Below are 27486 nucleotides of genomic sequence, written 5' to 3'. Positions count from 1 at the left end.
TCTCATTTCCTTGTGTTTGTTTCTAGGTGGTAGTGGTGGTTGTTGAGTCATTTCAGACTCTTCATGACCCCATTTGGGGTTTTCTTGGGAAAGATACTGGAGTGGTTTGCCATTTCCCTCTCCAACTCATTTGACAGATGAGGAACCTGAGGCAAACAGGGTTAAGTGACCTGTACAGGGTCACATAGCCAGGCAGTGTCTGGGGTCACATTTGAACTCAGGTCTTCCTGACTCCAGATCCCATGCTCTATCCACTGAGCCACCTAGCTGCCCTCTAGCAGGTGGTCAGCATGCTTCATTTTCAGTCCTCTGGAACCAGGGTCGAAACCACTCCTTTACAACATTGCAAAACCCAGTGCTGTATGTTGGGGCAATTCATTACTAATGAGCAGATAGTACAGAATAGGAAAAAAATACAAATAGAGAAAGAAGACTAATAAATCTGTGAATGTTTGTTACTATACCAAAAGATTTTGGAAAAGGTTCCTGAATAATTCTTTTCAAATTTTCCTCCTCCTTCTTGTTTTTTCAGTTTTGATTATACTTGGGGAAAACTGCAGCTCATTATCTGTTTTTAACACCCATTAAAACACCCAAATTTATAAGTTAGTTATTTTTAATATTTTACAAAATTTGAGTTCTGAATTCCTTCCCTCTGTCCAGTCCCTCCCCCATGCATTGAGAAGGCAGGCAACAGGATATTGATTACACATGTGAACTCATGTAAAACATTTCCATATTAACCATGTTGCCAAAAAAAGAGCAAGAAAAGCAAAGTTTAACACCCATTTTTGAAACATGAGAATTTCCCTTTGAACTGAATGTAGTGCGCCAGGAAGCGAGAGCACTGGAATGGATAGGGGCTTATCAGCATGTGCCAAAAACACTCCCCATGATAGCGTTTCTGTGTTTGTCGCAGTTTCCCCACAAGACTGGAACCCTTATAGGCAGGCACTCTCTAATGCTTTCTGTTCCCTAAAGATAGTGAGCATTCTACTGGTCATGATATTGGCTCCTTAGACTGGAGATCCTTTCTGTTATCAGGGGTGAGGGGAGGGGTCTGAAAGGACGGGTTGCTATGTTTTCAATGTGTTTATGGGGTTTTATCCCATCTCTTTCTATTTTTCATAGACTGGGGCAGCTGTGAACTTGTGGAGAAGTTTGGCATCCTGAACCATAGTGTTACACTTTCACCAGTGAAAAATGGAGAGTTTAAAGATATTACCTGGAAGAAAGGGAAAGATAAAGTAGCAGAATGGCAAGAGGGTGAAGACGTTACGTACTTTGGGTCCTTTACAGAAAGGGCAATATTAGACCAGTCTGGGAACTTTACTATCCTGAATTTAACGGCATCTGATGAAGGCCAATATGAATTTGAGTCAAGGTTTCAGAAAAGTGAGACCATGTTTCTTTATGTCTTAGGTAAGTAGTACATTTATTTTATAGGCTTGCTTTGGATTTTCCAGTGCAGACCCTTTCTCTCCAGCAATGAAGATTACAACCTTCTTGTCAATTGGCAGTGAGTTTTTGTGAGCTGTTCAATACAAAAACTTCTATCTGTTGGTGATCTGTTTATTGATAAGCCTGCCCACATCCATAAGGTGTCCTTAGACAGCATTCATCAGACCTGTACCTAAAATCCTTCCAGCTTGATGAAATTGGCTGGTAGAATCTTCTCTGAGGTCACTGCCACACCACGCCATGCCATGCCATGCTACATCATACCACACCATAGTGAGATGCTCCAGGGGTGGAGAATTTGTGATCTCAAAGCCACATGTGGCCCTCTAGATCCTCAAATGTGGCCCTTTGACTGAATCCAAACTTCCCAAGTTCCCCACCCCTCTGCTAGACTTAGTGAAGAATAAGTTTTATATCAATATTAAAAAAAGATACATTTTCCACTATTTTAAGAGACCTTTACAGTGAATAATTATGGGAATGAAAAGAATTTAACAGTTAGAAGACATATTCAGACAGGTGTTCCCTTTCTTAGAGCTTTCTGATCCTTGACTTTGGGATGGGGTGGGGAAAGTATGTGTCTACATTGCTTCCCTGGTTGAACATAAGCTCTTTGAGGGGAGAGATTGTTTCATGTTTGTCTTTTTATCGCTACTGCCTGCCTGATGATTAGGTTGTTCAGTTGTTGTCAGTCATGTCTGATTCCTCCTGATGCCATTTGGGTTTTTTTTTTTATTTTTGTTTTGGTAAAGATATTGGAGTAGTTTGCCATTTCTCCAGCTCATTTTACAGGTGATAAAACTGAGGCAAATGGGGTTAAGTGATTTGCCCAGGGTTACACAGCTAGTAAGTGTCTGAGTGCAGATTTGAACTTAGGAAGTGGAGTCTTCCTGACTTCTGGTCTGATACGCTATTCACTATACTACCTAACAACATCATAGTAGATGATGAGTAAATGCTTATTGGTTTATTGTTTGATTGAACTGGTGTAGGTGGTATAGGCATAGTAACATCCTTGAATGGAGGAGAGAAAGGATCTTAAGATCATACGTCTAAAGCTACAAAGGACATTGGAAGTCACATGCTTTAACTCTTTCATTTTATAGTTGAGGAAACTGAGTCCCAGGAAGATTAAATCACTTGTCCAGCCATTCTTACTCTGCTAGAATTCCTGGCACATCATAGAAAGGGGAAAATGATGGCAGTGCTGACTGAGATCACTACAAATTTATGTTACAAAATCTCAACTTGACTGCAGAAAGGCAATTCTTTTATACCTCCCTAATCAATTTGATAACCTACTCCCAAGAATGGCTGTCCTAAACTTTTTCATCTCTCCCTAAAACTCTCAGGAAACTTCTCATCCCACCCTCTTAGTAGAGAAGTTTCTTCACCAAAATAACAAGTCATTTGTCAATAGCTCTTTCTTCTTGTCTCCTGTTCATCTCATGTGACCATATTTCTTCCCCTACACCCTTGTTTCACAAGTGGCCCTTCTTGTCAAGGTGAAACCCTCTCCATACGCTCTTTATCCCATCCCATCCCAGTTTCTCCAGCAGATCACCCCTCTGTCATGCCCACTCGTTGGCTAATCTTCAATCTTCCTTGCTACTGGCTCCTTTCTTTTTGCCTGTGAAGATGCCTATGTCTTCTCCACCTTTAAAACAAATCCTCATTTGATTCTGTGCATCTCTGCTTGCTAACATCCTATATTTTTTTCCCTTTCATGGCTAAATTCTGAGAAAGCTGTGCATTCTCAGTACTTCTATTTTCTCTCCTCTCTCTTTTTAACTAACTCGAGTCTGACCTTCTTTTTCATTCAACTGAAACTCTTCTCTCTGAAGTTACTGATGATCTATTAATTGCCAAATCGAATGGTCTTTTCTTAATCCTGTCATCCTTGGCCTCTCTGTGGCCTTTGACGCTGTCAGACAACCCCTTCTTTTGTATACTCTGTCTTCTCTACATTTTTATTATACTGCTCTCTGGCTGTTCCCCATGCCTTGAATGATCTCCCTCATCATGTCCATTTTGACTATGTGCATTATCACTGACAATTTGCCATGCTTGGAATATTCTCTCTCTCCACTTCCTGACTTCCTTAATTTCTGTCCAGACAACTCAAATGCAACCTTCTGTAGGAGGCTTTTCCAGTCTTCCCCCTTTTCCTTTCCTACCTCCCCCCACTTCCATTTATACCATGACTTTCCATTTACCCCATATACGATAATAATAGTGGCTAATATTTAGATAGTGTTTCCTATGTGCCAGGCACTGTGCTAAGTATTTTACAGATGTCATCTCGTTTCATCCTCACAACAACCCTGGGAGGTAGGTGCTATTATTATCCCCATTTTACAGATGAGAAAACTGAGGCAAACAAAGGTTAAGTGACTTGCCTAGGGTAATACAGCTAGTTAAGTCTCTGGGGCTGAATTTGAACTTAGGTCTTCTTGACTCCCAGTCCAGATCTCTATCCATTGTGTCACCAAGGTGCTCCAATTGTACGTATGTTTTATATGTACAGTTTCTTCTATGTCTCCCTCATTAGTATCAGAACTTCTTGAGGTCAGGGACCATGTTTTTACCTTTGTTTGTATCCCCTTTGTTTGGTCAAATGCCTGGCACAGAGTGAAAATGCAAGTTTCCTCATCAGTAAATGAGGGAATTGGCCTGTGAAGTTACTTCCCAATCTAAATCTGGATTTCTAGGATTCTTGCCCACATCTTTGTGTAAATCCTCAAATCCATTTAACACATTGCAGGCCTTCCCTTAGGCTAGCCATCTGTTATCCTTCTCTTTCTCTCTCTCTACGTGACTGGCCTCACTTTTGTAAGATATAACTTATTCTTAAAAATACCATCTTTGCTACAGCTTACTTATACCCACTCTATCTCTTTCCATTGATCTTTGAGTCCCCAGTTAAGTTTGATTTTTCCTGAGATCATGATGTTCCATGTTTTGTAACCACGTAGCAGCTCTCAGAGAATGTTGACGCTAAGAGGATGGATTTTCAGGACAGTGAGAAACTTGGGGTCACGGAAAGTGTTATAAAGTTTCCTAAATGAAATTCTAGTTTCAAAAACACTGGACTCATTAAGAGAAGGCGGTATAGTAGAAAAATTGCTGAACTTGCAGGTAAGAGAACCTGAGTTCGTTTCTTGCCTTAGACATGTACTCACATGACCCTGAGCGAATCACTTAACTTCTTCAAACCTCAGTCTCCTCATCTGTAAGGTGGGAGTAATAATAGCACCTACCTCATAGGGCTCTTCTGAGGTCCTAATGAGGTAACAGTATATGGAGTAAAGCATATTGCGAATCTTAAGGTGCAGTATATATGTTAGCTACTATCAGTTGAGGATTATCCATTTAGAGCTGGTAAGGCCCTTACAGATTATCAAATCCAACCTCCTTAATTTACAAGTAAGGAAAATGAGGCACAGAGATTACTTGAGTTGCTCAGGGTTACAGCTAGCAAAGGACTAAGGCGAGACCTAACCCTAGGTTTTCCTGATTCCAAATCCACTACCCTATCCACTGTGTCACCCTACCGGTAGTGGTCAAACTACAAAATTTGCATAAAATGGATAATTGTAGAATTTCAGAGGAACTTCAGAAACCAACTAGTCTAACCCATACTGTAATGAAAAATCCCTCTCCACTCTGAAAATCTCATAACTCAAAGGGATTGCAAAGGTTAAATCCTACCTCCTGCCCAGTAAAGAGGTCCCCTCCACTGTCTTCTTGACTGGGAATCATCCACCCTCTCCTTGTATACAACCAGTAATTGGAAAACTCCTGCCCACTCCACATTTCTTCAATATTTCTTTTTTGTTTTATTTTTATTATTTACCATTTTATTTTTCTCCAACTGTGTGTTAAAAACATTTTTTAACATTTGTTTATTTCTTTATTTTCTAAACATTTCTTACAATGAACCAAAACTTCCGTGGATATTGTATTCTTTTCTTTACAGACATGCCAGGTATTCCTGTGGGCCTTTTCACATCAGAGGAGCTGGCCCTTCTGGCCCCACACCATTTTTTTTTTTAATCTTACCCGTTGAAGTTGTCATACTTTCTAAATCTATGTTTCTTGCTTTCAAATGGCTAGCAGACGGGAGTCAGTGAAGTTTGTCTCAGAAATAGCATGTGCTCAGCCACCACATGCTGCAGAGACAGGCACTCCCAGTGTGTTGGGACGTTCTGGCCTTCTATGCAAATGGCTCACTGTAACAGGATGTATGCCCTTAAAAGTAAGATGTAAAATTCACTTCCCCCTTGACCACTTCCTGTTCTATGTTCTTCACCCATAGAAATGCTTAATCATCTTGGTGAGCTAGGGAATGGGGAAGAGAATGGGCATGTAGCAGATGGCACTGGCTTTGGCAAAAGGCATTTCTGTCTGCATTTCTGCAAGCTCAGTTTTATGTACTGATATGTTATTCTCCATCAGGCCACAGCTGCGGTTCCTAAAAATGGACCTGGGGCTTGTTGCCATTTCTTTCTTTTATAATTGATTTATTTGATTTATTTATTATTTTATTTTTCACCAGTAAAATGTAAAAACAATTTTTCGCATTTGTTTTTAAAACTTTAAATTTCAAATTCTCTTCCTTTCTCCCTTTTCATCCCCTTCCTCTCCTCATCCCCTCCCCCACTGAGAAGGCAAGCAATTTGATATACGTTGTACATGTGTCATCATGTAAAACATATCCTTAATAGTCATATTGTGAAAGAAAAGAGACAAAATAAATTCAAGAAAAATAAAAACGTTTGTTTCAATCTGTATTCAGACACCATCAGTTCTTTGGGGAAGGATGTTTCTCATCATAAGCCCTTTAGAGTTGTCTTGGATTGTTGTATTGCGAGAATAGCTAAGTTATTCACAGTTGACCCTCTTACAATATTGCTGTTCCTTCACTTTGCATCATCACATGAAAGTCTTTTGAGGTTTTTCTGAAGGCTGCTTGCTCATCATTTCTTATAGCACAATAACATTCCCTTATAATCCCATACCACACTTGCCATTTCTTGACTGTGGTTATTTCTTCTTGTGAGTTGGAGGTTAGGAAAGTCTGTCCTTCTACCAAAGAACTTCTAAGAAGTGGGTGCAAGTTTAACTTAAAATTTTTTTAATATATACAAATATGATATCATTTTTAGCTCCTTCTCCATTTCATCTTGGAATTCTAACTGACCTAACTGAAAAATATTTAACAAGAAAAAGTATTTTGTGGTGATGAGCCAGTGTTTCTAAGTAAAAAGTAGACATCTGTCTAAGCTCTGTAAAGCAGAATAAGGTAGAGAGAAGACAAGCCCCTTCCTCAATTAGGAATTCCAAAATCTCAGAGTAAGGAGGGACCTGAAAGGATCTTCAGTCTGGTCAGCAGTCATTTATTGAGTGATGACTGTGCCAAGTACCATTCTTAATGCTGAGGATATAAAGAAAAGCAAACAAAACAAGTAACAAAACAAAACAAAAACAGCTCAAATCCCCAAACAACTCTTAGCCCAAAGGAACTGACATTCAGAAGAAAGAGAGAGTATATGAAGAGAAGATGTGAGGAAATCTGGGAGGAGAAGGCAGTGACAGCTAAGGGACAGTAGTAACCTCCTACCCAGAGTGAGATTACAACAGAGCCCTGAAGAAAATAAAGGAAGCTCAGAGTCAGAGGGGAGAGAAAGTAGTATTGAATGCATGGGCCATGTAGGGCAAAGGTACCCAGTTAGGACATGCAGTTTTGTAGTCAAGTCCAACTTTGATCAGAAGTCCCTCTACAACATACATCTCTTACAAGAGATCGTACAGACTCCATTTTATGATCTTCGGTAATGGAAAACTTGGGGCAGCTGGGTGGTGCCATAGTGTCCAGCCTGTGATCAGGAAGATTCATCTTCATGAGTTCAGATCTGGCCTCAGATGCTTCCTAGTTGTGTGAAGCTGGGCAAGTCACTTAACCCTGTTTCTCCATTTTCTCATCTGTCAAATGAGCGGGAGAAGGAAATGACAAACCTTTCCAGGGTTTCTGCCAAGAAAACCCCTGAGAAAACTGAGCAAAAACTGAAATGGAAAATTGCACTGTGAAATAGACATACTGAGGAAGATGCCTTACAGAGAGACCACATCTTCCTCTCTGAAACTTCCACTCATTGCTTCCAGTTCTGCCTTCTGTGGCCAAGCAGAATGAATTCCTCTTCTTCATGACGCATGGCAGCCAGGTGGTACAGTGGGTAGAGTACTGGACCTAGAGACAAGGAGACCTAGGAAATTTAAAGAGACTCTGATAAGAGGTAGCCTGGTAGAGTGAAAAGAATATTGGTTTTTGGAATCAGAGGACCTGGATTCAAATTTTTCCTCTGATCTGTGTGATTTGGGGCAAATTACAACTTCTCTAGACCTCAGTTTCCTCATCTGTAAATAATACTAGCCTTCCCTGTTACTATCTTCCTCTGCCCTCTTTTTTCCATTGAGAGCCTTCTCCTGCTAAGGTAAAGTAGAAAGACAGATGGTTTTAGCAACTGAAGACCTGAGTTTGAATCGTGGCTCTGTCACTTGCTATGTGGGACTCAGGGCAAGTCACTTGTTTGTCAGAAGGACATAGGAGGACTTAATGACCTCTGAGGTTCATTCATAGGCATCTACACCGTACAGCAGATAAGAGCGCTGAGCCTGGAATCAGGAACGGTTGAGTTCAAATCCAGCCTCAGATATTACTAGCTGTATGACCCTAGGCAAATCACTTAACCTCTCTTTGCCTCAGTTTCCTCAACTGTAAAATGAGAATGGTGACACCACCTCCCTCCCAGATTTGTGAGAATCAAAAGAGATGATATTTGTAAGCGCACTCAGCATAGTTCTTGGCAGGTAGTAGGTACCATATAAATGCTTAGTGCATTCTCCTTCATCTCAGCTCTAAGCCTATGATGGATCCTTGATCTCTTTCTCATATATTCCTTCCCTGTCTGGTGCCAAAGGGAACCTCACCTTTTCCTTTTGACACCACATCTCTTGGCACCCTGTCCAAGGCTGGTCAGGGCTAGAAGGAGGAGCTGGCATCCTCTTTGGTCCCCACTAGCACTCTCTCTGCCACTATCACTCAGTAACTGCCTCTCCTTTAAATTATACTCCATCCTGTTCTTGTGCCTTGCTTCTTTTTCTTTATCTCCCTAGCTTTAGCGCAGTGCTTGACACATTTGTTGTTTAGTTGTTTCAGTCATATCCAACTCTTCGTGACCCCATGTGGAATTTTCTTGGCAAAGATACTGGAGTGGTCTGTCATTTCCTCTTTCAACTCATGACAGATGAGGAAACTGAGGCTAACAGGGTTAAGTGACTTGCCCACAATCAAACAGCTAGTAAGTGTCTGATGCAGGACTTGAACTCATGAAGGGGAGTCTTCCCGACCGCAGGCCCAGCACCCTACGCACTGTGGTGGCACGTAGTAAACATTTAATAAATACCCTTTCTGTGTCTCTCTGTGTGTCTCTTCTCTCTCCCCGTCTATCCGTCATATCCTTGTTGCTGTCATCTGTGGACCTCCACGTTCCCTTCCCTCCTCCCTAGAAAATGCAGTATCTGGTTTATCACTTTGTCTTTCCGGGCCCTTTTCTCTTCCAACCTTGATTTTCCAATTTCTCAACCTCCTCAGCTCCTGTGACCTCTTTCTTCACTCTCCTGAAAACACAAAAAAGTTTGTGTTATGCTCAGTTATAGAATCTCCGAGGAGACCTTAGAGAGATCTCCGTCTAAGCTAATCCATGCCCCAAAGGAGAATCTCCATTCTGACAGAAATGGGATGATCCACATCTGAAACAGGGGGATCCAACCCTTGCCTAAAGCCCCCCAGGGAGGGGAGACTTGATATTATGAAGGCTGAGCATTTCATTTTGGGAGAGCTAAGAATGAACTATTCTACTCACCCACTATTCTAGACCTGCTCTTGGGGACCAGACAGATCCAATCTCTTATCTGCTTGGCATCCTCCTCCTACCCATTTGAAGACAACTGTTCTGCCCCATTTCCACTCCCAGTGACCAGACTTTGGGTCCATTTGTAGATCTGTCTAGGTAAAGAATTTGGAAGAATGAGAAGATAAAGTCAGGAAAAGAGGTTGGGGCCAAACTGTGGAGTGCTGAGGAGTTTAGATGTGTTCCTACAGGACATTGACAGTTTGGGAATAGGGAAGTTACAAAATCAAAGCATCAGGGGCAGCACAGCAGATAAAGCACCCATCTTTGACCCTGGAAGACTTGGGTTCAAATCCCACCACTAAAATAGTGGTTGTGAAAGACATTTCATGGTCTCTCAGCCTCAGTTTCCATATGTATAAAATGGGGATAATAATACATGAAGTACCTCACAAAATTGTATGCAAATCAAATGATATCATGTATATAAATGTTGAAGTGCTATATCAGTTTTAGTTATTATTAAAGCAGTATTTTAGGAAAGCTAATTTGAGCCAGCTCATAGAAGCCAGTTGTTCAATTTTCTGTCTGAGCCTTTATATCTTAGAAATCAGAAAATTCTACAAAATAGGGCTTGATTTATTGTTTTCTTGATTGTCTAGACTTAATAAAGTGATGGAAAAAATGTTCTTAAGGCAGATTTAATTTGAAGTGCATATTGTGCACATTTCTCCCCAAATAGGAGGCAGATGTTAAACATTTCCCACCATATCCCTGCAATAATAGTTTGTTGTTAAACATTTCCTATTATACCCCTGATTGTATGACCCACAGTAGATGAGGAATGGAAGTTTGGATGAGAGTGTTGCCATTGAAAGTGAAAAGGATATAAGGAACATCAAGAACAAAAATAAATAGGCGGTGATGATTAGGACATGTTAGGCATATGATGAGGGAGGGAAGACATTGCCCTGAGGTTTTAGACTAGAGTGATGGGGTGAATCATGGATGGAGATAAGAAAATTAGGATTGTGAGTCACATGGGGACTGATAGAGTGAATTCATTGTATATTCTGAATAAACTGAGTTGGAGATGTTAGCAGGATATCCTTTTGGAGGTAGGGGAACCATTGTGCTTGGGTACCTAGATTTATGAATCAAAGTAGAGATGATAAATGAAGCCAGGGATGTGAATGTCAAATCACCAAGAGAGACAATGTCAAGACAGAGTCTTATTTGCATGTTGTTTCCCTTGTTAAATAGTGAGCTCCTTGATATCAGAGACTACCTTCTATCTTCCTTTGAACTGCTAACATAATAGCACATAGCCTGGCACATAGGAGGTATTTAATATTGATTGACTCCCTGACAGACTCTTAGAGGGCAAGAGGAGGAAAATGAGCCAGTGAGGAACCAGTCTGGGTCCTATTAGGTTCAAAGGATTTGTTGTAGTACAATGAAAAGTGCATTCTCTGACTCTGGAATCAAAGGAGCTTGGGTTCAAATCGAGCCTCTGACCTTTAGTACTTCTGTGACTTTGGGCAAGTTACTTTGGCTTTCTTAGCCTTGGTTTCCTCATCTTTAAAATCTATAAAGAAAGAGTTGGTCTGGATTGCCTGTAAGACTCCTTCTAATCTCCATCTCTGATCCTGTGAGCTACCACAAGAAGCATATTCATGCTTAGTATATATTGTGTCAGCCTTATTTAAGGACATATGGAGGCAGAGAAAAGATAGTGAATGATCTCTATTTGGTCCTGTTAAAAGAAATCTTTGAGTCCTTGCCTGATTAAAATAAACACAGGGAAGAAAGTGAAAGAAATTTACAGTTATCTCTTCCACCTCATGGGGGTAAGGGAGGCAACACCTCCTCAATCTAGAAAATCTGTGGAAAATTTTTTGGTCTTCCCTTCACACCACAGAAGTCTGAATTATTATGGTATTAAAAGATAAAATATGTTGATATTTTACAATACCAGTCACATTTATGCATTTCTGAGTTTAAACTTTTTCTGTGTTGTCTGCTGGCCTTGGTGTGTCATCTGTGGTTTCCGAAAAACTCCTCCCAAATTCCCATTTAATTTCCTATGTCGACCCATGATGTATCAGAATTTTGCTAAGGAAAGTTGCCCCTTGCTTTTATAAACAACTTGTTGACAAAAGGAAAAACAATCCTAATGGGTAAACCTGTCTAAAAGGGGAGGGGCTAGTGCCCTCTTGCCTTCTCTTTTATTACAGCATCTTAGGGAAATGAGATTAGTGCTAAGGAGATGAGATCAAAGTGTATGCCGCAGGCAACCCTTTTCCAGGAACTGGCTGGAACATTCTCCAAAGGCTAAGGAGACAGGCTTTCAGCCTTTCATCAAGGTTGGCTGGCACATAGTGACTGATTCTGCACTGCTCCATGTTGTCATAGCCTGCTCTTCATGACTTGCCTGGATTCAGGACTTTCCCATTATCTGGTGATGCAATGACAAGTACTAGGATTTTGCCTCCTACATCCCTGAATGTCTGTTAAAGCTAAGGAATGCAGTCTTTGAGCTTGGGTAATGTTTGTGCCTAAATAGGGACCTTAGACCAAAGATCCAGTGGAAGGGGAGCTGGCCTGAACTCAACTGGGTCCAGGTAGGATATACTTCTACCCTGGTAGAGTTTCCCTCTACCTCATTGGTAGGAACAGGCTGTACAATACTGGGAGAAAGGAAGAGAATGATCAGCTAGTTGAGGAATCCTAGAATCCAGGAAATAGACCTTAGAAGCCTGCCTTTTTACACTATCCCCACCAAAGGTCTTCCAGACTTTGTTTCAGGTCCTCTGAGCTGGAGGCCCTACTGCCTACCACCTACCACCTGAGGCAGCACATTCACTTGTAATTCATGTGTTTATGTTAGAGTGAATGAGTTGCTTTCACTTATTAAACAATGGGAAACCCAGGAGAGAATATTGTAAGGAAATTTAAAAGAGGAGAGAGTATTAAGAAAGAAGGAAAGGAAAGAAATAAGTATTTATTCAGCACCTACTGTTGCTGGGCACTGTGTTAAACACTTTACAGATATCTCATTTGATCTTCACAAGGGATGTAAGTGCTATTATTACCCCCATTTTACAGTTGAGAAAACTGAGGCAGAAGTGACTTGTCCAGGGTCACACAGCTAGTATCTGAGGCTGGATTTGCACTCTCTTCCTGACTCCAGATGCAGAACTCTATCCACTTTGCCACCTCGTTGCTAGGAAATTGAAGAAAGGAATGGTGAGAGATAGGGGTGGGAGGAGGGGGAGGGTGTCAACTGAAGAATGACAGTCTTGGCAATTAGAGGTCATTTATAGTAACCTTGGTGAGAACAATTGGAAAAGAGTGGTATAGACAGAAATAGAACTTTGAAGGTTTAAGTGTGAGTGAATTGATGATTAGAAAGTGGAGAACTAGCCCTAGAGATTTCAGAAATTGTAAATTTCCAGAAATTTACAAGGGAAGGATTATTTGTTTGTTTTAGATATGGGAGCCTGAGTGTTTTTGTAAGGGGAGTCAATACTGGATAAATAGAGATTGCTTTCTAAGAGTGAGAGCCCAATTGAATGAGACGACAGATTTGTAGTGAAGCCTGCGAGCACATATTGGGGGACTTCTTACAGCAGTTCAAAGTGATTCAGAAGTAAGGGCAGAGAAAGTAAATGATGGGAGTGACCCAATGGTGCCTAGTAAAAGTTTGTTGTTTTCCAAAAACAACAAACAACAGCCCGTATGCAGGACACACTTTTAAGTTTAATCTGCATTTTCTCTGGTCACTTTTCTAAAGTGCAGGCAGTCAACAAAAGATCAAATCAAGTCTTCATCTGAAGCATTTGCTGATTCCGGAGGTACAAATACACTGAAAATTTCACAATTGGCTCTGGCTCCAACCCACCACTTGGCAGTGAGTGACTCAGGGTTGGGAGTTGAGCAAATGGAAAGCAGGGGATCGCCTTTAGACAAGGGATTCCAGGACCAGATCGCTGCTAAAGTGGTTATTTCTGGAGTCTAAACTGAGAAAGGAAGGAAATGGTTAGAACCAAGCTAATAGATTGGAATAGCAAATGATAGAGAGGAAGGAGCGATATTTCATCTGAAAAGGAAGTTACTGGGATCACAGTACTAAATTTGTCACTCTGGCTACGTAGCTTTTCCTTGTTTAAACAATCAGAAAACCAAAACTAAATGTTGTCAGGGGATCTGAAAGAGGAGAGGGTATTAAGAAAGAAGGAAGGAAATAAACATCTATTAAGCACCTACTATGAGACTTGCACTGTGCTAAGTACTTTACAAATATCTCATTTGATCCTTACAACTCTGAGAGGTAGGTGATATTATTATCCCCATTTTACAGATGAGGAAACTGAGGCAGACAGAGGTTAAGTGACTTGTCCAAGGTCACACATGTAATAAGTGTCTGAAGCTAGATTCACGTATCATCACATAGAAAATTAAGGTGTGGGACTGGCTGGACTTTCAGTTCTAACAGTCTATTAAGCTAGAGAGATATTTGAAGGACCAGTAGTTGTGCTAAAAGCATAAAACATATTTAACAAGAGCAAGTCAGGAAAGACAGGAGATCAATTGCCTGTGGGCAATGAAGGAGGAGTCAGGATGGTTCTTGAGATGTCAAATCTGGGTCACTAGAATAATGGCAGTGCCATTAACAGAGAGAGGGAGAATTAATCCTAAGGCTATGTGTTTATTTTTAAAGAAGATGGTTATTCAAAGGAATGACTCTCAGCGTAGAATTTTAGCAGAGAGAGTTTTCGATTTTCTGTGGGAACATCTTGGGATCCTTCAAATAATATAATGTAGGCAAACTCCTATTTCACTTATAGCTATGACTTGCTTTGTCATAATTCCCATTCTCTGCCTCTTTGAGGCTCCTTTAAATCCCTTTCTGGGAAAACCATTCAGGGATGTATGGGGAGCCAGCTCATACTCAGATAAGCTGATTGTTAAATTTTCAGTGTAAGCAACGACATCTGGGAAATTGGCAAAGCTATAAATCAGGATTTATATATTGTTTATTGTTTGTCTAGAGTAGGAGTACTACACATGCTAACAGATGATTAGCCTGAACCAGACTAAAATGTAATTGGACAGTGGTGAATAAATAATGAAATGAATTTTGAATAAATGAAAAAAAGTAAATGAAAATAAATAAAAGCACAATACATTATAATAATGTCATTTTCTGGTATTCTAAGTCAACATATGACCTGCAGGGATCCATTTCTATTAGATCTATTACACTTCAGAAAGTGATGGAGAAAATGCATTTATTAAGTGCTTACCATGTGCCAGGCACTGTGTTTAAGTACTGGGGATGCAAAAAGAGGCAAAAAGACAGTTTCTGCTCACAAGGAGATTATGATCTAATGGGGGAGACAACATGGCAAACAGATATATACAGAACAAACTACATATAGGATAGATAGGAAATGCTTAATAGAAAGAACTGGAATTAAGTGGAGATAGGGAAGAGTTGCTGTAGAAGATGGGATTTTAATTGGGACTTAAAGGAAACCAGAGAGGTCAGTAGTCTGAGCAGAGGAGGAAGAGCATTTTAGGCAAAGGGGGAGGGGAAGTACAGCTAGAAAAAAATGCCTAGAACTGAGGGATGGAGGAGGCCACTGTCACCTGGCAGGGAATATGGTGTAAGTAGACTGGGAAGGTAGGAAGAGGTTAAGAAGGGCTTTTGAATGCTAACCAGAGCTTTTAAAAGTATTCTCTGCTTTTGGGAGAGCTGATTGTTAAATATTTACCAGCATAATCAGAATTTCAGATTTTGAGCAGTAAAGGAAGTTAGAGATAATTTTGTCCAACCCCACATTTTACAGATGAATAAACTGAGTCCCAAAGAAGTTATGTGACTTTTTCAAGGCCATAAAGGCAGTAAGTGGCTGAGATGGATTTGAAGCTAGGTTCTCTGAATCCTAATCAAGCTCTCTCTTCACTTTACTACAAAGTGTAAAGGGCTTTCCAGACTGAGAAATTCTATACTGCTGAGAAATGGCTACCTCTGGTGTTGTTTTTCCTTCTCACTGTACTAAATACAAGTGAGATGATGTACTTTGCCCTCAATCCAAACTGCAGTAATACCCTTAAATAGACTAAATCAGGCATTTTTTTAGAGTTGTGCATATAAATCTCTTTCCTTAATGAGAAATGAATTGCATTAATTAATCATAAATACTTATGAATAGGTTTATTATTTCATATTTTAGTCATGAAGCCAGCCCATAGGCTGTTTCCTTTCCAGGTAGACCCTGAATCAGGCTGTGGTTATGATTGTTTTCCTGGAGGATTAAGGTATGTCTCTGAAAGAATGGGATTTAGAGTAACCTGAAAATCTAGAATTGGGGAAAGTTGGGTTGTGGAGCTCTGCAGTTATATTTGCATATTTTAATAAAAGAGTTATCTGGCATCGGTAAGTGTAATGAGACTCTCGGAAGAGATTGTGCCAGTATTTGGAGTACGAGTCTTTGTGTTGGCATGTTTAAAAATAATAAAAGCAGTAATAACAGCTGACATTTATATTGTACTCTAAAATTAGCAAAGTTCTTTACATATATTCTCATTTGATCTTCACAACAACCCCATGCTAGTATTATATCTATTTATACATGAGAAGACCTGAGGTAGACAAAAGTTAAATGATTTGCCCATGGTCACACAGCTAGTAATTATCAGAGGCAGGAATGGAACTCAGGTCTTCCTGATTCCAGGCTCAGCACTCTATCCACTGAGCTACACCTTAGGAACGTAAATTATAATGTCAAATAAATAATATCATCTTAAATTGTGTATAATACAGTAAGATTTTAATGGATTTATGGTATCACTGATCTGGGTGTTTCCTTTCAATTTCAACACAACCTGTCCATCCTGTGCTACTTTTGTTCATTTTTTGTGACCCTCTGATTTCATTGTTATGTGCAAATTCCAGGGAGGAAATTCCCTTTACCAATTCAGATCTCAACCTTTTCTTCAACTTATAATTTTAGAAAGATGCTCTGGGCACTGAAAGATGCAGAGTGCAAGCTGGCATCTGTATCCTCTTAAGGGAGGCGATCTTTTTACCCACTGTGTTATGCCAGTTCTCATAGTCTTATCCAAATCCCCTTACACATCTCCTCCACAGTGTGTCCACCCAACATGCTGAAGGCTTTTCTTTAGATTGCTTGATGCTTTGAGTTACTAATGAAACAGAGATGCCCAATAGTTATCCCTTACCACCTAAGGAGAAGGTGTGATACTCTTTAAAAAAGTAAGATTTTATTGATCTTTTTTATATTATCATGGTTTTCCCCAGTGTCTCCCCCCTCCCAGAGAACCATCCTATGTAAAAAATAGTATTTTTCAAAGAAAAAAAAAGGAAAGGAAAGCAAAAGAGAAAGGAGGAAAATGTCAATGCAACTAATCAGTCCATTGAAAGTCTGAAAACAGGTGCAGTGTTCCACACCAATGAACTTGACCTGTCCCCGAAGGGGTGGGTTGGGAGTGACCTCTCATAGATCCATTTTCTTTCAAGCCATGCTTATTTTTTATAATTTGGCAACATTCACTTTTAATTTTTGTATGTTTATGGTTCTTTTTGTTTACACTACTGGAGTCATTGTATGTATTATTTTATTAAACAATATATGAAATGAAATAATTATTAATTAAACAGTTAATATATGCTTAAATGGCATTTATTAACTATTTCCTATGTACCCTGCTTACTTACTTCTGTATCAGTTCATATAGCTCTTTCTATGCTTCTCCATATTCATCATTTCTTAGAGCACCATAATAATCCATTATATTCTGCACCACAGAGAGTTTAGCGTTTCTCCAATTGATAGGCATCTACTTTGTTTCCAATTATTAGCTATTACAAAAAAGTGCTGCTATAAATATTTTGAAGTGTATGGGAACTTTCTTCTTATCAACAGCTTCCTTGGAGTATAAACCCTATAATGGAATCTCTGGATTAAAGGATATGGATGTCTTAGTAACTTTATTTGCATAATTCCAAATTGGAAAGTCATGATCGTAACCTCTTTTTGGCATACTAGTGAAACCTATGGATTCCTTCTTGGAATAATGATTTTACATGCATAAAATAAAACATGAAATTATGAAGGAAAATTTATATAGTCGAAATGTAGTTTCAAAATTTTTTTTTTAAAAACAAGTTCATGGGGCAGTTAGGTGACGAAATGGATAGAACACCAGTCCTGAAGTCAGGAGGAGCCGAATTCCAATCTGGCCTTAGATACTTACTAAGTGTGTGACCCTGGGGAGATCACTTAACCCCAATTGCCTCACCACTTCCACCTCCCAAACAAAACAAGTTCATGAAGCCGGGTTAAGAATCCCTTCTCTTAGGAAAGAATTTTTGACTAAAGAAGAGATAGAAAGCATTATGAAGTGCAAGATGGATAATTTTGATTACATTAAACTGAAAAGTTTTTGCACAACCAATCCCAATGCAACCAAAATTCAGAGGGATATAATATATTGGGAAAGAATTTTTACAGCTAATCTTGGGGATAAAAACCTCATTTCTAGAATATATAGAGAACTGGCTCAAATGTACAAAAATACAAGTCATTCCCCAATTGATAAATGGTCAAAGGATATCAACAGGCAATTTTCAGAGGAAGAAATTAAAGATACCTATAATCATATGAAAAAATGCTCTAAATCACTTTTGATTAGAGAGATGCAAATCAAAACAACTCTGAGGTACCACATCAAACCTATCAGATTGGCAAACATGACAGAACAGGAAAATGATAAATGTTGGAGAGGATGTGGGAGAGTTGGAACACTAATTCACTGTTGATGGAGCTTCGAGCTCATCCAACCATTCTGGAGAGCAGTTTGGAACTATGCCCAAAGGGCTACAAAAATGTGTATACCCTTTGACCCAGCAATATCACTTCTAGGACTGTATCCTCAAGAGATCATAAAAATGGGAAAGGGTCCCACATGTGCAAAAATATTTATAGCAGCACTCTTTGTAGTGGTCAAGAACTGGAAATCAAGGGGATGCCCATCAATTGGGGAATGGCTGAATAAATTATGGTATATGAATGTAATGGAATACTATTGTACTATAAGAAATGATGAAGAAGAAGACTTCAGAGAGGCCTGGAAAGACTTATATGATCTGATGCTGAGTGAAAGGAGCAGAACCAGGAGAACTTTGTGCACAGCAATGACCACAGTGTGTGAGAGTTTTTTTGGTAGACTTGGATCTTCATAGCATTGCAAGGACTTAAAAAAAATTCCCAAGGATCTTCTAAGGCAAAATACCTTCCACATCCAGAGAAAGAACTATGGAATTCAATCACAGAATGTAGCAGATCATTTTCTTTTCTATTATGTTTTGGTTTGTTATATGATTTCTCCCATTTATTTTAGTTCTTCTACACAGCATGACTATAGTGAAAATGTATTCAATAGGAATGTATGTGTAGATCCTATATAGAATTGTATGCTGTCTCGGGGAGAGAGAGGGATAGTGGGGGGCAGCTAGGGGGGAAAAAATCTAAGTTTTATGGCAGTGATTTTAAAACACTAAAAATAAATAAATAAAAAAGAATCCCTTCTCTTTAGATGTTGTACTCTTCCCCCCACCACACACACACACACACACACACACACACTCACACACACACACACACACACACACACACACACACACACACACACACACACACGCACGCACGCGCGCACACCCCTCCCAGTAGACTACAGGTACAGGTTTTATGAGCGCTGGGATTATTTTTCCCTAGCATGTACCTTGCCCTTAGGATCATGGCAGGGAGTAACTTCAGAGGCCTTCCACTTCAATCCCCTGATAGGTTTCATGGTTTGGTTTGGAATTTAAGTCATAATAGTAGAAAGACCAGATGGATTTTTAAGGCAGGGAGGGACAGCATTAACCAAGGCCATCTTTGGGAGTGGTAAGAGTCTACCAGCCAGTGGAATGTATTGGGGAATTAAGTTTAGATAGGCCTCAGAGTGATAGAGATGGGACGTTGACAACTTCAGGGGCTTGAATGCCGGTCTGAGTAGTGTAAATTGGTGATTGGCAGAGCTAAGCTTCTGCTAAAAGGTGAGGTGAAGAAAGCCCTGAGTTCCAGTCCCTGTTGTGTTACTGTCTATATGTTTTGGGGCAAGTCTTTTCACTTGGGCAAGTCTTTAGGCTTCAGTCCCCCACGTAAACATAAAAATTGAGGGGTTTGAAATAGATCAGTCAGTCAGAAAACATTTGTTAATCATTTACTACATGCCAGGCATTGTACTGAGGGCTGTATCTTCAAAGAAAGGCGAAAACATAGTTCTGATCCCTGTTGTCAAGAAGCTCATAATCTAATGGGATCTTTGAGGTCTTTTCCACCTCAAGGCCTATGAAATATATTTTTAGCATTCTCTATTTTCCTTCTGATTCCTTTCCTGCAAACCCACAGTCCCTTCATGCTGCCCCTTGACTGTTTTGGAGGCACCACCAGACATCGATCCCAGCCATATCTGGAGCAAACATCAGGAAAGGAGTTCTCAAATCAACTTCTTAAGAGAAATTCAGTTGTGGCCAGGCAGGCTGACCCACTTGGGCCTGAGGATGCAAGACCCAATGGGGAAAGAAACCTGGAACATCACTCTGCCTGGCAGTGATACAAAGGTTGCCCTTTATGATCAGAAGCCCCAAGATATTGAATGAGACCACTAAGGGAAGAATCTTGAGGAGGGACCAGGGAATAACCCAATCAAGGAGAAGCTCACCTAGATCAAGGAAGTATGGGATAAGGTAGCTTCCTTATCTTCATAATTCCTTTTGTTGTGTGCTTAGCTCAGTTATTTCTCAGAGGGAATACAGAGACTCTCAAGGTCCTCTTTAAACTTGACTTCCTGGATTAAAGAACCCTAGTTACAGCCTGGGCAACATCCTACATTATAATCTAGACCTTCCCTAGTCTCAGAGTTCACCTACTTGATTTTTGTTTCATTCCTTGCTAAATAATTGGGCAATATGGCAAATTAATTTAGCAATTATGAATTACGAATGAGTGACCGTAGCTTAATGGGTAACACTTATCGAGGTAACTGGTATCTTCTATTTTTGTTGCTTAAAGCCACAAGACTAACCTGTGAATGAATGACTGAATGGATGAATTGAATCTCCTTGAATGAATGAAGGCATGAAAAAACAATTATTCAGCCTTTGCTGTATGCCTAATACTATGCTGAGGACTGAGGATACAAATACAAGAGAGATAGCATACATAGTATGATGGCAAGATTGCTGGATTTGCATTCCAGGGAACTGGGTGATCTATACTGGTATCCTTGTTGATCATCAGACAGCAGGGATACAGGGACTTTCCCTAGCATCCTGACACCTTGAGCTATCAATTTACCTGTTCTGGCCCCAGGGGTTTCCAAAATATGCAAGAGAGAGGATTTTCCCACTAGTACTTAGGGAAGAGAACTCTCTTTATGCACTCCTGAGTTTATAAGGAAGACTAAGGCTTGTTATAGATTTGTAAATAAGGAAGGAAATAGACCTGTAAATTCTATGCTGTAAGAGACTCCTGGATGGAGAAACTTGCTCCACTGGGATAGGTTGGCATCTTTTGCCTACAATTTACAGTCTTAGAGAGTTGCTCAAAATTGAGAGGTTAAGTGATTTGCCCAGAATCCACAGCCATGAGGTGTCTGAGGCAGGTAGTTCCACTACTACCTGCTGCCTCTCACGTTTTTTTCCTTTTAAATAGTATTTGTTCCCCAATTACATGTAAAGAGAATTTTTGACATTCTTTTTTTTTAAATAAAATTTTGAATTAAAATTTTCTCCCTCTCTCTCCTCCCCCTCCCTAAGATGGTAAGTAATTTGATATAGGTTATATCATATAAATATATGCAATCATATGAAACACACTTCCATATTAGTTGTGTTGTGAAAGAAGAAAGAGAACAAAAGGAAAAACTACAAAAAAATGAAAATAAAATGCTTTGATCTGCATTCAGACTCTATCAGCTCTTTCTCTGGATGGGTTAGCATTTCCATCATGAGTCAACTGTCTTGCCTCATTGTATTACTGAGAAGAGCAAAGTCAATCATAGGTAATTGTCATACAATGTTGCTGTTACTGTGTGCAATGTTTTTCTGGTTTGGGTCATTTCTTTGCATCAGTTCATGTAAGTCTTTCCAGGTTTTTCTGAAATCTGCCTGCTCATCATGTCTTACAGCACAATAGTATTCCATTACCTTCATATACCACAATTTTTTCAGCCATTCCCCAACTGATGGACATCCTCTCAATTTCTAGTTCTTTGCCACCAAAAAAAAAATGCTATAAAAATTTGTGTACATATGTCCTTTTCCCTTCTCACATTTTTGAATGGCAGTTTTACATGTACTTGGAGCATAAAGCAGTTTCTGTTGTAATACATGACTTGTTTAATCTTTTTTTCTCACTAGATAACCTTCCACAGCCTGTCCTGTCCTGTGATTTTGATGGTGAAAACATTACAGTTTCATGTAATGGGCCAGAGGACACTCGCTTTCTAAGTTACGAATGGATATTTTCTGGATTGTATGTGAATCTTTCAGAATCAAAGGTGCAACTGACGAGTCCTATAGATATCCCTCAAAGCATCTCTTGCATTTTGAAGAATCCGAAATTTACCAGTGAATCTTCACTCTTTCTCACGACCTGTGTCCCAGAGAGTGAGTATTCATATGAAGTTGACTACAGGAGGCAGGGTAGTACAGTGGAAAGAATGCTGGGATTAGGGTCACAGGACTTGATTCTATGATCCAGGTCAAAGTCTGATTCAGCAGCATCCTGCCTGGGTGACCTTGGCCAAGTGACTTAACCTCTCTGGGCTGTAGGATCCTCATTTGAAAAAGGAATGGATTGGACTAGACTAGTCCCTTGAGCTTCAAAGCTATGAGCCTTAAACCTCTGCAGTTCATATGCAGAAATTTGTCTAGTTGCTAATAGGTTCACTTATATTTGATTAATGAGGTGAACTTTGTTCAAGAATCATTTGAGCAAAACAATTACAGAAAGAAAGCCATGGGGTCTGATAGAAGGAACAGCTTTCTAATAATTAGAGTCGTCCAAGGGTGGGAAGCCTCCATGTGACTACATGTGCCCCTCTAGGTCCTCAAGGGCATCCCTGTGACTGAATCCAAACTCCACCAAACAAATCCCCTTAATAAAAGGATTTATTCTGTAAAATTTGGACTCAGAAGGCTACACATGGCCTCTAGGCTGCAGACACCCCACCCCTAGAGTAGTCCAATATTGGAATGGGCTAGGTATCAGGAAGTAGGGAATTCCTTAACCTGGAAAAACCAAGAACAGCAGCAATACACCAGATCAATAATATAATGAATATAGCCATATAAACAAAAATAAAATTACCAAAAGAAAGATAGACAGACTTTGATTAATCAAATAGTAATGATCCCAGAGGACCAATAATGAAACCGGCCTCCTGCCTCTTAAAGACAAGAAGGGAGAGGGGATTACCAGGGAAGGAAGGTGTACACATTCATCACTGTGTGGTTTGTTTTTGCTTAAAATTACTTTTCTATGTTGTATGGGAGGATTCACTTCTGGGCATTAAGGGTAACCAGAAATGACCATGATGTAAAAACAAAAGGCATTAAGAAAAGTAAACTTTAATTTTTTAAAATTTAAAAATTAAATCTTAAAAAATGGTCAAGTTTAAAGACAACAAATATCAAGTTCTTCTGTTTTGAGTTAAGCAAAATGACAAAATGAGTTCCTTAAAAGTTACTTGTGAGAAAAATAGATTTTGAGACTTTTTGGTCAGGCCATATGTTTAATAACAGTTATAAAACCAGGAAGCAACAACATAGCATGTTTATTCTCAGACTTTCTTATTTTAGTCAGTCAATGATTTATCACGAAAGAAACCAAATGGAAACTTGTATGTTTGGAGGAGTGGGGGAAAATGAATGGATTTTGCAATCTGGGTGTGGTAGAGGAACAAAAAGTTCTAGAGGTAGGAACACTGTGTCATTTGTGATATACTGTGGTCTTGTGGAGGAGGTGAGGAATAGGATTGGGAGAATATAGCTCTAAAGAAATGGGAGATATCCAGATTTAGAGACATCTCCACCCCAAATGGTCATGTGGACTGTTTTTGCCCAACCTGTGGTAGAGCCTTCTGAGCTCCTAATGCTGTGATCAGCCACAGAGGGACACACTATGTCTTGATCCTGACATAGTGATGTCATTTTGGTCCTCCTTGAGAATGAAGGACAACAGCCATTTCAGGAGATTCATAAATCCATCAGGGGACATTCTGAACTGCTTCCCTGTTCACAAAACTCAGAATTGGATGGGATTTCCAAAGTTGAACACAAATACCTCAATAGGACAAGTGGCCAGGCACATTGACTTGAACTTTCCTATGGGTAAGGAATTCACTGCCTTCTGAAGTAACTCATTCCAGTGTTGGGCTACTTCAATTATTAGAAATTGGTTCCTTCTATTGGACAACTGCCTGTCTATAATTTCTCTCGATGGCTCCTAGTCTTCCCCTGTTTTTAAAAAAAAAAAAAAAAAAAGAGCCAAACTATCTAATCCCTGTCATGGGACAGCCCTTGACATTCTTGAAGTCGTTTCTTCTCTAAGTGTTATCTTCTCAGGCCTGAACATTCTCCATTCCCTCAACTTATCCTTGTATGACTTGGGCTCTGGTCTCCTTGTTAGACTTATAGCCCTCCTCTCTGTGTATTCACAACAGATTTTCAGTACCCTTCCTCAAATGTGGTACCCAGAACTGAACACAGTAAGTACCCCCCACACATGATCTGACCAAGGTAGAGTATAACAGCACCATAACCCAGGAGGCCTTCTTCAAGTGCACTGTACTTTATCTACCCCTCCCTTGCCCTCTTCTTGAGGATGAGTGAATGACTTTACATTAATCCTTGCTATCTTATTGGATTGACACATCATTGGGATCCAGATTTGGTCATCCATCGTCTTAACGATTCTTTCCAGTTATTTGTAATCTGCCAATATTTATTCTCTGTGTAGCTTGCTTTAAATATATTTATTTGCATGTTGCCTCTTCAGTTAGCTTATAAGCTTCTTGAGGGCAGACCAGCTTTTGTCTCTTTTTGTATTCCCAGTGGAGGCCAGTTCCAGTTCTCCTGGTCTGTATCTCACCACTGCACCCAGATGGCTCCAGAGTAGAAAATGAGGCTGGTTACATTGCACAGCCCTTGCTCATTTAAATCCAATTCACCTGCAAGAAGTCATGGCATTGCCTTCCTAATGTCACATTCCTCTTTGAGAATGAAGAGCAAACAACAGAAACAATTTGCAAATATTTATAAATTTCATCTCCGTCTTCATTCCATTCATTGGTAGCCAAAAACAAAATGTTGATTGGATTGAACTAGTATTTATTAAGCACCTATTATGAATTGTTGGGTCACTCAATGAGAGGTCTCACTCCAGGTTGATATTGTATTGAATGTTGTGGATGTGAAATTGGAAGTGCTGGGTTCAAATCCCAGCTGTGTTATTTACTATCAGAATAATCACAAGGAAATGACTTGACTTTCCTACACCTTTAGTGTTCTCATCTGTAAAATGAGAGGGTCTCTCATGGTAGTCCCCCACCTACCTGCTTCTAAGAGGCAGGAGATAGCTTCATTTTTCTTCCTCTGGGCCATTATTACAAGTTTCTTGATTACTCAGAGACTGTATTTCTTTTCGTTATTTTATTTTTATCTGCATTGTTATAGCCACCATTTTGTTGCTCTGGTTCTGCTTATAAAAGCCTCCTTTCAAAGTGTATTATTGCTGTCCTTGGTTGTGAATGACCTCAAAGGATTCTTGAACAGAGGTCTACATACCCCCTGTAATGATCCCGAGTACAGCTTGACCCAGATCAGAATGTTATTGGGAAATATTTAACAAAATAAAATAAAAACACAAGAAAAAATCAGATTAATATCACATTTGGAAATGAAGTCAAAGTGCAATTCACAGGGATCCCTATGTTTGAGTTAGTGGTCCCTCTTTCTGTTTCAGCTTGACACCATGACTACTTAGCTAAAAGCATCTAATTTGACTAGATCTATGTTTTGATGCATTTTTTACTATTCTTTGGGTTTACTTGGCAGGAAGGAATGAAGTATTTTATTAAGTGCCTACTATATGCCAGGTACTGTGCTAAGCACTTTACACATACTATCTCCTTTGATTCTTGAAACAACCCTGGAGCTTGGGTGCTATTATTATTTCCATTTTACAGATGAGGAAACTGAGCAAACAGAGGCTAAACGACTTGCCCGAGGTCACACAGATTGTGTCTGAGACCAGATTTTCAGGTCTTACTGACTCCAGCCAGATCCAAGCACACTTAACTTAATCAAAAACTTACCTCATTTGATGATAATGAAAGGGTTCTAATGTGACTTCCTCAAAATACTATTGTGAAGCAGGTAGCCTAAGTATGGGGGAAAAGGTAAGGACTTGGGAGTCAGGACACCTAGGATTGAATCCAAGCTTGACTAGTCACTCTCTAGCTCTGCGACCATAGTGAAGTTCACCTCTCCAAGTTTCTGCTTCCCAGTAATAATAGGATGCTTCCTAGCTCTAATCTCTGATCATGTAGATTTCTATGCTTCTGTATCCCGCTGTTCATTGTTATGCATATGGAGCTCGTGGTCCATTAAAATTCCTAGATCTTTTCCAAACAAAATACTGGTTAGCCAGACCCAGCCCATCTTGTACTTATGAAGGTGATTTAAAAAAAATAATTAACTTATTTGTTTTCAGTTTTCCACAATCACTTCCATATATCTTAGATTTTCCTCCCTCCTTCCGCCACCTGTTCCCTTGAATGAGGAGCCCTGAAAATGAGATGGGAAAGAGACCACAGAGAGGAAGTTTATGTATATCTCCTCCTCATTTCCCCAATGGGAACGGAACTTGGCTAAAACCCCACCATTTTTTGTTGTATTCTAACATTTTTTAGGGCAGCTAGGCAGTGCAGTGGCTAGCTTGAGATCTGGAGTCACGAAGACCTGAGTTCAAATTTGACCTCAGAGCCATACCAGCTGTGTGACCCTGGGCCAATCACTTAACCTTGTTTGCTTCAGCTTTTTAATCTGTAAAATGAGCTGGAGAAGGAAATGGCAAACCACTCCAGTATCTTTGCCAAGAAAAGCCAAGAGTCAGAACACAATTGAAATGACTGAGTAAACTGAGAAGGCCAGATGACCAGTTGTTAAGGCTTTTGCAAAAGCAATTTCTGTTCCCATGTACATTATACCAGATGACCTTTAAGGTCCCTCCCAACTCTGATAGTCTAGTAATTCATTGACCTTTGCTTGATAGAATTTTAAGCTCAGGAGAACTACTTTTTTTCTGTTTTTTTAAAAAAAATTAATCAATTTGTTTGCAGTTTTCAACAATCACTTTCATAAGTTTTAAATTTTCTCCCCTTCCTTTTCCCCTCTTTCCCCGAGACAGCATGCAATCTTATATGGGCTCTACACATACATTCTTATTAAACACATTTTCACATTAGTCATGTTGCATAGAAGAATTCAGGAGAACTATTTTAGGACAAAGTAGCTACTTCAAATAATCTCATCTGATCACTGTCTATTGTATCTCCCTCCCTCTTTCTGTACCTTTGACCTAAGCTAAGAAAATTCACTTGACAAGCAAAATGAGATTTATGGTATAAATTTATTTTCAGCACATATTTACCACATACATTACAGTCACTTTATTAGCATTTCTTTTCTTTTTAACAGATTATCAGGCAAGGCACAGATATTTTCTAATTCCAGCATTCGTGATATTCATTATTGCTGTCTTTATCATCTCAAGAAAATCAGGTATGTAAAATTTTTTAAAAATTACTTTGTGAATTCTTTGATATATTTTTCAGAGTTGTAGAAAGAATGGTTTAGCAATGTAAGCCATTGGTTTGAAATACTAGGCATTTGATGGATGCATGAAAACTGGTTCATGTTATTGTAGTATTTTCACAATTACCTAAAATTTGGGGCTGCTTGACATTCCAG

The 27486-nt window shown here is 39.5% G+C and overlaps 1 protein-coding gene across 2 annotated transcripts in view; it reads left to right on the top strand.

Moving 5' to 3' along the window:
- The window catches only part of CD58 (CD58 molecule), an 81064-nt gene that overhangs the window by 43698 nt on the left and 9880 nt on the right, over positions 1-27486 (top strand). The window contains exons 3-5 of one of the 2 annotated variants that reach the window (XM_072644460.1): positions 1132-1422; positions 21871-22119; positions 27214-27297. In XM_072644460.1, the coding sequence (XP_072500561.1) occupies positions 1132-1422; positions 21871-22119; positions 27214-27297 (624 nt within the window). The remainder of the gene's footprint in view (positions 1-1131; positions 1423-21870; positions 22120-27213; positions 27298-27486) is intronic. The other variant, XM_072644461.1, reaches the window with a different exon arrangement.

The sequence above is a fragment of the Notamacropus eugenii genome, chromosome 2 (assembly GCF_028372415.1).
Source record: "Notamacropus eugenii isolate mMacEug1 chromosome 2, mMacEug1.pri_v2, whole genome shotgun sequence".
NCBI classification, from domain to species: domain Eukaryota; kingdom Metazoa; phylum Chordata; class Mammalia; order Diprotodontia; family Macropodidae; genus Notamacropus; species Notamacropus eugenii.
The sequence above is the reverse complement of the archived record's forward strand: the minus strand, read 5'-3'. Positions and strand labels throughout refer to the sequence as shown.